We start from the raw sequence: 10,661 nt of genomic DNA, 5'->3' as shown, positions 1-10,661 counted from the left end.
ATAACTCTACATGAAAGATCAGGTTGAGTGAGAAGCTTGTCTTTAATGAAAGGTTTGTAGATTTTTCAATGGCCCTAGTAACACCCTCGGGTTAGGTGTTTGGTTTTGTTTCAAAAATCTTTTATAGGTAGAAGATAACCTTGTAGACATGTTTAAATAACTTTTTAAATGTACTGGATGTAGTTAAGCCATTCAGGTGACCGCTGTATCCGGTTAAGGTCAGTCAATCCTGTTAAACTTTGTCATGGACAAACATTTATTCAAAATATCTAATTATGATAACAAATTACTGTTCTTCTGTTTTTTTCCCTTCAAATCTATTGTTACACACTGGTGTATGACTCAGCATAAGATTACACACAGAGTTTCATGTAGCCAGTGTTGACAAGAATGAAGTACTGTATGTTACACAGTACATCCAGTAAATACTGCATGATGCAAGTTGCCAAGAGTTTATGACCTTGACTTTTACTCTCAGAAGCAAGTGTAAATATAAAAGGGAAACAACATAGTGAATGTATGAAGTTTTGATTTTGTTGAATAATGACTGCACTCCCTCAATGGCGTAAACCAATAAGGCAATGGAGCAGGTGCTCTGATTACAGCAGTCACACATCTTCACATCATATGACAGTGATGTCATTCACAGAGCACATGTGACAAAATCCACTTTTAGGTTTGTTGGGTTCACAAACAACATTCTTTACCCCTGACCCACTGTGCATAAACCTCACTGTCGACATGCATGCAATCAAAAAGTAAATGTTCTGAATGTACTTCACTGAGAATTGTTTTTTTTTCGCCGTCTTGTGTATTTTCGGTATTTACCAGTTATACACACAGTTATACACACAGTCTTCTGTACAATTGTCTCCTCCATGAAAAACCTTAACCAGCCTATAGTAACATAAAGTAGAATAGGGGTCTTATGTTCTTTTATCTTTAAGTGAAACTGATTGCAGCAGCTTTTCACTCACATGTACAGTATGACTTTTTTTTTTTGTTGAGAAAATAGGGTTAACAATAAACCCCGGAAGTTGGACTTTCTCCTGGAGCCCCAGTGTTCGTTTATATAAGGAAGTGAATCCTCTCTCGAGCACCAGAGTGTTTGTGGCTGTTTTAGAAGGGAGCTTGGAATCTAAAAGTATGAGACTCTTGATATTGTTACTGTGCTTTCTGGCAGGCTGCCTGGCTCAGAAGCCTCACCCATGCTGTAAGTAAAATCACAGAAAGAGAAACGGAATTGTGATTGTTGGAAAGGATTTCTCATTTCTAATGCCATTTTATGCTTTCTCAATATTTGTATTGTATAGTATAAGGTGATAAAGCTTATTTGTGCATGTGTCAAATGTGTGCTTTTTAAAAATAATGCAGTTTTATAATTTCACAAATCTTTCTCCATAACACAGCAAGTCCTCCTCTCCTGAGCGGAGCCCTCACTGTGGTGAGTGTTTATTGTTTCTGAGTGTGTTATATGAGCATCATAAAGCCTGACCTGAGCATAATCACTCAGCACACGTATGTGAAAGAGGGACATGTAAACTCACACGTGATATTTCTCCAGTCCACACAGAATGAAAAGCTGTGGACTTATGCCAAATACCTGTACGATGCGATGGGACAACGGATCCGGATCATGGAGCTGGGCGCTTACGAGAATAAGTCATTCAACTTTGACGCTCTTCTGCTCTACAAAGAGGTGACCGAAGCAGTGACGTAATGAACAGCCCAAATATTTGTTTTGGAGTGCAGTCGCTCCTGATCAGAGGTCAAAAGTAAAAGAAAAATCACAAAAATCCACAGTATGTGTGAAGTAAAAATTCAGATTTTGAATATGTTATTGTTCATACGCCTTAACTTCTCAATCAACACAATGGAGCAACACTGTCCTTTGTCAAGTTGCTGTCAAGAGGTGCAGCGAATCTTAAATTATTATGGGAGTTAACATTTTATGCGGTCTTTGGTTATCACATCAATAAAACCATAATCGTTAATGTTCATAAAGTTCACAATAATCACATTTATCTGTCTGGGTCAAAATATTTAAACCAAAATATTGACCATGTGTATGCACCGATTTGCCTGCTTAAATATTCATGTAACAGGACAACTGCAGATGTTAGATGCATTGTTATGTAGTATGTATTATTATATAATTATCTATTTATAATAACAATAACAATAATACAAAATAATTGTAGAACAGTAACGCCACTCATTGTTTTTCCAACTTCAGTTTAAATTTCAAGACTAAAATTGATTAAGTTACTATTTGTATTATTTTAACTAAACACAGCAAATTGTTATACTGCATATACAGTATATATGGAAAAGAAAGAAAAAAACATTTATGCTGTATATAAAACTACAAATTAATCAAAATGATCAAGTCATACCTTTGCCCCACCTTTGATCCCTTAGGCTACCATGTATGAGATCAATGACGTAAACCGTACATGCCAGAAAAAGCCTCTGAAGGTAGACTTCCAGCCAATGGGAATCCCAAAAGATGCCTCTCTGCTGGGCCAGGTTGTTCTGGGCAGCTCGTCTGGACCTGGACAAGGACTCCTGGTCAATAGTTGGACGGGAGACCTGCCAGACAAATCAGGTCAGAGAACATAGGACGGTTACAACTGCCTTAACTGTCTATTCATCCAACCCAGTACATTAATATGCCCATGTTCTTCTCTGACCTTACAGGAATGTTCATGAGCACAGTCACTGAATTTGGTTGCATCCCTGTGAGCAGTGCGTACCAGACTAAGCAGTATGGATGGATGGTGACGAGGTTAGTTCACATTCACGTCAACACGCTATAGCAGAGATCTTCAACAGGGCCCCTAAGGGGTCCTCAGAGTTACTGCAAGGGGGAGCAAATTATTTTTGGAAAAGTTTATTTTGCTTCTGTGTCTGAAAATATGCAGTACATCGACATAATTATGACATATTATTAGCAAAGATAGTCATGAAAACAAAAAAAGCATGTCATTTTAATGGATGATAGACATGTTATGATGATAGATTTATTATAAGGTATACCCACCCACACATCCAACTAACCCTAAGGATTATCTGTGACTTCCAATATGTTTATCATCAAAACATGATTTACAAATAATGAATATCTATACATCCATTTTCATCTATCTGGTCCAGTTTAATATGCCACTAAATTCTAAACAATATGGAGTAGGGGTCCCCTGCTGCGTCTCTTTCAGCTAAGGGGTCTTTGGTCTCAAAGTGTTGAAGACCTCTGTGCTGTAGGGCAGAAGGGACAGTTTTAAAAACCTAAAATATATTTGCAACTGGACAAGTGATCGTTACGCCACTCTCTTTCTGTCCACTAGCTTCTTCAACAACATCATTGGGATAGACGACCCCGGGCTGCTCAACCCTCCAGACTTCTGCCTGGACGCAGAGCTGAATGCTGACAGCGAGGAGGAGCCTGTCGACTTTTTTAGCTTGTTCCTCAAACAGCATTGAGTCCTTCAGCACAGCATTCCTTTACAAATTAATTTGCCATTAAACAAGTGGCGCTACTAAATCACTGCTTTGTTAGGTGGTATACATCACACCTACTCTTGCTAATAATGTGTTTTTCCAAGCATCTTGAGACGAGCATCTCAGATTAATTTTTGCAGAATTTGCCATATTGAATTTCTTTTATTTTTTTGGGGTTATTTTTCACATAGAGTATTTCTTTACCCAACAGAAAGCTTCATTTATGATTGTTTTTAGAGTGACAATGGGTCCAAAAAACTCCCTCTTTCTATCAATATGCTGATGTGTGACCATGTGTAATTTTTGTCAATAAATACATAAGAACAATAAACCAATGCATACCCTTTACCTTGTCTCTGTGTGTAATAAATGGCAACATGTACTGTATAAACAACTTTGTACTAGTAGGGCAAAAAGGATGCATGATAGGAAGAATCTTCATCTTACATACTATCAATTTCCCAGGTGCCCAGTGAAAACAGGAAAATGAATTACCATGACTTTAGGATTTAAGAAAGCGTTCTGAATTTGTAGAAAACTTGTTAAAGTTGATACTTTAATACATTGCATGTGGTTAAAAAGCTTTTTTTGTGATGAGAGAAGTTAATTTTTAATTCTTGAACCCAAATTCTCTCTTCCCTTTCCTGGAAGTCAATTTTATTATTTTTACCTAAATTTACAACTGAAAAAGAGATAGCAAGGACTGTAAGAGAGAAAGGAGATGGCATGACATCTCAAACTAGCTGAGTCACAGTGACACTCCTTTGTTGTTCCTAATGTTTTCTGTTTTATACTGACAGGTTGGGTGTACACGCTGAGAACTGAAAGAAAACCTGGCAGTGGATGCAGACTGGGAGCCTTGACCAGCTTGTACATAAGGGAGTGAGCGCACGAAAGCAGCAGCAGCACACAGCATTTGCATCTGTGTGCAGAGGAACGCGTATCTACCGTACAGCACATCTGACCACATGAGAGCCCTGATCCTGTTTGTGTGCCTGGCAGTGGGCTGCCTGGCTCAGGAACCACGACCATGCAGTAAGTACTGTACACACTGACTTTATTTGTTTATCTAGTTGTGAACTGAATAATGACAGATAAATAAATACTGACCATGCTGGTCTGTTTTTGCTTTGACACTTATTACTTAAGTAAATACATGACTACGTTGTGAGTTTAGTACAGTTGTGATGTAAATGCTCAATTTATAAACACTGTTTTGATTTTAACAGGATCCCCAGCACTTCTGACAGGACAACTCTCTGTGGTAAGTTTTTACTTCCTTAAACAACTGTGTAAACTCAACTTCCTGACAAAACAGGGAGACACCACAGGCAAATATTTTGGGGGTATTTTTTTCCATAACATGTCTTCTTTTAGACTATTTGAGAAAAAGCATCCAGATTGCAGCATCTAAATTGTTTCTATTTAAATACACTTTGTCTATTTGTAACTGCAGATTTCTCCTAAATTGACTTAAAGTTAGCATTTGAAAATGCCTAATTTGCCCATATAAACATCCAAAGTTTAGAAAACTTGTAATACAAAAATGATTGTCCTAATGTAAGTAATCAACTGTGTTCCATGTATCATGATGATATCTGTTAGTACAAATGTTTTACCCTATTCCCTTGCATTCCCTCCTATTACAAATATTTAACTCACCAAACTACCTTAAATAGTATAAACTAATGTGGTCATAGCCACAGCAATGCTCGCTGTAATAAGATTTTTTTTTTATCATCTTCCAAGTCCTCTCCGAGTAAGAAGCTGATGGCCTTTGCCAAGTACAGCTACGACGCACTGGGGGAGCGCATCCGCATCAGAGAGATTGGACATTATGGCAAAAAGACCTTCCACCATGATGTACTTCTACTCTACAGACAGGTAATGACAACATAGCAAAGATATTGACATTTGTAGATGCCATGTTCAACATAAATATATATGGTAAATATAATACCATTTGGTCTTACAGCGTGTCATGTATAAGATAAACTACAGGAACCACACATGTTGCAAGAAGAGACTGTGTGTAGACTTCCACCCGCTGGCCATCCCGAGGAACTCGACCCTGCTGGCACAGGTGGTGTTAGGCAGCTCCTCTGGACCGGGGGAAGGAGTCCTGGTAAACACCTGGTTGGGAGAGCTACACATGAAGAAAGAACCAGGTACAGTACAAGGAAGATACACTACAGAAAATACTGTAGCACATGACAGTCTGTCATTGTGTTGAAGCTGAAGCTGCTCATCTGGTTGTGCTGCTTCAGCTCTCATGTGATCCACTTCTGCTTCTGCAGCAAACTACATGAGCACTGTCACAGAGTTTGGATGTGTCCCTGTCAGCACTGTGTTTCACAGCAACAGAACTGGATGGGTGGTGACCAGGTCAGTGTGTGCACATGATGACAAAGTGTAACATTTCTCACCAGAAGCTTGTTCAAAATAAATACATAAAATGGAATCCGAAAAGAATTGATTGACCTTACAGCAGGGGTCTCAAACTCAACTTACTTGGGGGCCGCTGCAAGTAGAGTCTGGGTTTGGCTGGGCCGCATCAAGTATTCCAAAAAAACCCTCAATTTCCTCAAAAAAGGGCGCGGAACTGCCGGTGCTTTAAACCCCTAGATCTGATGGTTGGTGCATTTCACAACAACAGACATCACATTGTCAAACCTCAGGCATTTGCCACAAAGGGTACTTAGCTAGCTTGACAACCGTTACGCCGCTGTCAGGAGACTACTACGGTAGCCCATAAGTGACATGCGCAATGACAAAAAGTTTCAGAATGCGCGGGCCGCACTTACACTTAACTTTGATGTCAAGTAGGGGGCCACAAAATATCATCCCGCGGGCCGCAATTGGCCCCCGGGCCGCGAGTTTGAGACCCATGCCTTACAGGAAATATATTTTGAAATTATTTTGATATTTTGTGAACTACTCAGAATCAGAATCAGCTTTATTTGCCAGGTATGAGGACACATACAAGGAATTTTTCTTTGGAGCATCGTTACTCACACAATGACATTGGTACTGACCACATGCCTTCTGAGCCATGATCAAAGGTATAAGTTAAAGCGAAGGTTCAGCCCTAAATCAAAAGTATATATTTTTCCTCTTACCTGTGGTACTATTTTGCTTTGTTTATTCATTTTAATGTGAATATAGTGTGTAACAAAAAGGAGCCGTATAGAGTAAAAAATACACATACAGCCAATTACAAACAGTCACAGACAATATGTACAGCAGTTATGTTAAAAGTTGATATGATTGAAGAGTGTAGTGATATTTATCAATCTGGATTGTTTGTGTGAGTTGCCCAGTGTTGCCCAGTAGGATCTGTAGACATTCAGCCTCTGTGTTCCAGGATGTAAATTGCAGCCATTGCTGTTGTCTGGATGATGTCATTGTGTGTTCTTCCTGTTTCCCACCTACAGCTTCTTCAACAATGTCATCGGCCTGACGGACCCTCAACAGCTCCTCATTCCAGCTATGTGTAAACACGCCCAGCTGGAGGAAGAGGACGGAGAGGAACCAGAGAGCTTCTTCAGCTTGTTTTAGAATAGAATCATTTCACAAATGTAGTGCACTGTGAGGATGGCTACTGTACAGCATAGGACTCTTTGCATTGCGTTTGTTTAGTGGCAGTCATTGGTGTAGCAATTCTACAATTTATTACTCTCTTTTTTGTGCGTGCGTGCGTGCGTGCGTGCGTGCGTGTGTGTTGTGTGTAATCTTTTACAAATACAGGTGAAGTGAGAAAAGATGTGTACAATACAGGGTAAATGCCAATTTTTTTTGCTTTTGAGGTTTTTTTGCCAAATAATATCTGCTAATTGAGATCCTTTCTCCTTATATTCACATATAACTAGTACAGTTACTGTAAAGATAAAAGAATACTTGTGTTGACAATGTGTTAATAGTTCACAGTCAGACTGTCTCTGTGGCTTGGAACAGTGTTTGGAACATGTTTAAAGACACCTGACTGGATTAGTGTTGGCGATCATGTTGATTCCGGATTTTGTTCACTGACATGTACCAACATTATAAGTTAGATAAGTATGTGTAATACTCAATCACAACTGAAAGTGTATACACTCTGCTTCTATTGGATACATTTGTGTTGTGATGGACATATCTCTAGTAGAAATGAAATAAAATCCAAGTATAAGGGACAACATCCAACATGCTTTGCCTCTTATTGTTAAAGCGATAGTTTGGATATTTTGAAGCTGGCTTGTACAGGCATGGTACATTTAGACTATTATTACTGTTTTACCTTACACACTCTACTCTAAAACACATTAACACACATTAACACAAGTCGCGCAATAACAGGAAACAAATCCATGTCATGAGTCACAAAAATGTCATTAACGAGCCCAGAGAAAAAATTAGGCCACACCACACCACGTCCATGCCATGCCACACCATGTTAATTCAAATATTTCATGTGTCGGCTGTTTGAATGAGACATTTCTGAAAGATTTTGTTGTAGCATATTGTACAACAATGTATCTAGTCAATGCATGGGTCTTCATATCGACACAATAGTAAAACTTGTATTTTGCTCATATGGGATTGAAGTTATGAAATAAGTTAGATGTTGTGCAAGGGCTTTTGCCTTAATCTCAATGTCATTTAAATTAGATTTGAAGAGAGAACAACTGGTGAAAATGTTTGTGAATATATTTAGGCTGGAAAAGATTTTAAGTACATACCAAGTGCAGCCCCACTCTATTTGTATTCCATTGTGTTTCACTATTTGCTTCCACCTTGTTTTTGTACACTAGGCCAACGTCTCTTTTGTTTCCCACAATTCCACAACAGGGTTTTTAAAGGCAATACACTCATTTAAACATAAGAGGGCGGTGTTGCCAGTCAATTTCTTCACTGGTACTTGAAGAACTGAGTTTACCTGCAATTAAAAATACAATACGTTGAAGGAATTAAAAAAGAAAATATGAAGAAAAAGAAAAAGCGGACTTATGTTAGGTCAATAGCCCGAGTTTGGGAGAAAGATTAAAGACTGAATTATGGTTAATGTAGTGTTGCAGTCGGAATTCTAAAAATTGCGTTCCTCCTACAAACTACTTTTACCAGGGCTTTTAACTATAAAAATTTTTTTTTTATGATTTTTTAACAAAAAAATTTTTGACTTTTTTAAAAAGTCCCAGAAGCTATAGTTGTAAAAAAAAAGTCTAGTTTTGATGTTAAAAAATTGAAAAAATCATAGTACCGCATGCAAGGAAAAAAAAAAGTTTTAAAAGGGAAGAAAAATTTAAAAAAAGTATTTTTGGGGATCCTGGTTTTGTTCTGTTTTAATTTTAAAAAAAGTGCCCTTTTCTGCTTATCATTCCCTCCCTCTCCATTAAATCTAAGCTGTCGTAAAAAAATTTTAGAAAAATTATTAAAAAAAAAAGGGCATTATGCTAAAACTTTTTCACTTGCTATAAAAAATTTTGAATCTATAGGGATTTTTTTTCAATTTTCATGAACATATCCGAAACGGTTTTTTTTTTTTGACATACTATAATATGACATTTTTAGGCTTTTTTAACATGCTTTTACCCGGGGTTTTTTTTTAAAAAATAACTCTTTTTTTTTTTGGGCATACACACTATGACTTATATTGCGTTTTTTTGACACTAGGCCCTTTTTTTTTTTAGCACTTTTCAAAAAGTTTTGGCTTTTCGACCTCCACACAAGATTTTTTTTGACTTATTTACCAAAAAGTATTTTGACTTTTTGTGGGTTTGTCAACCTACAAAACTGAACCTTTTTTTGAAAGGGGTTTTTTCATAAACACTTTGGACCCTTTTTTTAAATGTCTTTTTCATGGGTATCATGATTTGATGACTTTGGGCAAATACTGTACTATGACCTTTTTTTAAACCCCTACTTAAAATGCATGAAAAATTCTTTTGCTCCCCGTTCTTTTTCAGGGGGGGGTAAGGAGGGTGGGTAAGGTATGAATGGGGTATTTAAACCATTTTTAGCCCGCGTTCCCGGAAATAAAAATTCAAATAGAAAAAAAGAAGAGTAGTTTGGGTAGTTTTCCCTTTCCCGGAAAATACCGTACTTTCTTTTTTGTTTTTTGCAGTGATTTTTGTTTGAGTTAGATGGGTGAGTGGAAATGATAAAGTTCTATTTGGGCCCGTAAAGGGGGGGTGACAAAGGGATGATTAAATTGGAAAGGGTTTTGGTTTTTTGGGTCTTATAGGGTCCAAAAAAAGGCAATAGAAAAAAACGATTTAAAAAATATACCTTTGGGGCACAGGTCGGGTAGCCCAACTGATGAAAAGAATAAAAATGGAAAAACCCGTAGGTTTGAGTTTAAATTTTTTGGTTTTTTGAGACCAATTTTTTAAGAAAGAAGACTTTATAAGATATAATATCTTTGACTTTTTTTCAGTTCTTTTTAAACCTACTAAGTAAAAGTAAAAATATTGCGGGCCCGGGGGCCAGATTAAAAAATAAAAATAAAAATTCTGCTTTCCAGGGGGCCAGATAAAAGCAAAATAAAAATACTTTGATTTTTTTCATTTGCCCGGGAAAGAAATGGGGTGAGGGACACTGTTTGGGGGAAAATGCACGAAAAATCTGCCCCCAGGGGCCCGATATAAGCTAAAACTAAAAATATCATTGATATTTTCTTGTGTCAGGGACAGAACTGAGTGACATAATTTCCCCAAGCGGGGAACAGTAGATGTGTTAAATTTCTTATGCTGCACTGTAACTTTATTCTTGTGTTTTATGTGTCTATTTTGTTTTTATCTGTCTGTTCATGTGTTTTATATGCTTATAATTTTTAAATTGTTTGTACTTGTGTTTTATCTGTTTAACTGATTTTGTGTAAAGCACTTTGAATTGCCCTGTTGCTGACATGTGCTATACAAATAAAGCTGCCTTGCCTTGCCTTACTATACTATGACATTTTTTCAAACACTATACTATGACTTGTTTCGAATTGCTATCCTATGACTTTTTATCTCCTTTTTTGACATACAAAAATATCAATTTTTTTGTTGTACTATACTATGACCTTTCTGTTGACTTTTTTCGACATACTATAATGTAACTGTTTTTGATGTACTATACTATGACTTTTTATCTCTTTTTTGACATGCGTACAATAATCATACTATACTTTAACCTTTCTG

The 10,661-nt window shown here is 37.2% G+C and overlaps 2 protein-coding genes across 3 annotated transcripts; both read left to right on the top strand.

The window, feature by feature from the left end:
• The first annotated feature begins 998 nt into the window (after positions 1–998).
• LOC116707084 (ependymin-2-like) lies at positions 999–3,840 on the top strand. The gene is made up of 6 exons (XM_032544242.1): positions 999–1,213; positions 1,410–1,444; positions 1,565–1,699; positions 2,422–2,608; positions 2,701–2,788; positions 3,348–3,840. The coding sequence occupies exons 1-6, from the start codon at positions 1,147–1,149 to the stop codon at positions 3,481–3,483; spliced, it is 648 nt and encodes a 215-aa protein (XP_032400133.1). The 5' UTR covers positions 999–1,146; the 3' UTR covers positions 3,484–3,840.
• Positions 3,841–4,276: 436 nt separating this feature from the next.
• LOC116707085 (ependymin-like) lies at positions 4,277–7,129 on the top strand. Of its 2 annotated transcripts, none has more exons than XM_032544243.1 (6): positions 4,277–4,536; positions 4,731–4,765; positions 5,251–5,385; positions 5,477–5,669; positions 5,799–5,886; positions 6,936–7,129. In XM_032544243.1, the coding sequence occupies exons 1-6, from the start codon at positions 4,470–4,472 to the stop codon at positions 7,057–7,059; spliced, it is 642 nt and encodes a 213-aa protein (XP_032400134.1). In that variant the 5' UTR covers positions 4,277–4,469; the 3' UTR covers positions 7,060–7,129. The 2 variants fall into 2 exon arrangements, with proteins under 2 accessions (XP_032400134.1, XP_032400135.1); XM_032544244.1 differs by having other exon boundaries at positions 5,477–5,684; positions 5,795–5,886.
• Positions 7,130–10,661: the final 3,532 nt, after the last annotated feature.

Source organism: Etheostoma spectabile, chromosome 19 (genome assembly GCF_008692095.1).
Source record: "Etheostoma spectabile isolate EspeVRDwgs_2016 chromosome 19, UIUC_Espe_1.0, whole genome shotgun sequence".
NCBI classification, from domain to species: domain Eukaryota; kingdom Metazoa; phylum Chordata; class Actinopteri; order Perciformes; family Percidae; genus Etheostoma; species Etheostoma spectabile.
This window is presented reverse-complemented; position numbering and strand designations above follow the sequence as displayed.

What these genes read in the sequence shown, in the direction of transcription:
- LOC116707084 (XM_032544242.1), top strand. Translation starts at nt 1,147, where the DNA reads ATGAGACTCTTGATATTGTTACTGTGCTTTCTGGCAGGCTGCCTGGCT. An exon ending in TCAGAAGCCTCACCCATGCT is followed by an intron (nt 1,214 to 1,409) that starts GTAAGTAAAATC and finishes TCCATAACACAG; the next exon opens with CAAGTCCTCCTCTCCTGAGC. An exon ending in TATGGATGGATGGTGACGAG is followed by an intron (nt 2,789 to 3,347) that starts GTTAGTTCACAT and finishes TCTGTCCACTAG; the next exon opens with CTTCTTCAACAACATCATTG.
- LOC116707085 (XM_032544243.1), top strand. Translation starts at nt 4,470, where the DNA reads ATGAGAGCCCTGATCCTGTTTGTGTGCCTGGCAGTGGGCTGCCTGGCT. An exon ending in TGACAGGACAACTCTCTGTG is followed by an intron (nt 4,766 to 5,250) that starts GTAAGTTTTTAC and finishes TCATCTTCCAAG; the next exon opens with TCCTCTCCGAGTAAGAAGCT. An exon ending in ACACATGAAGAAAGAACCAG is followed by an intron (nt 5,670 to 5,798) that starts GTACAGTACAAG and finishes CTGCTTCTGCAG; the next exon opens with CAAACTACATGAGCACTGTC.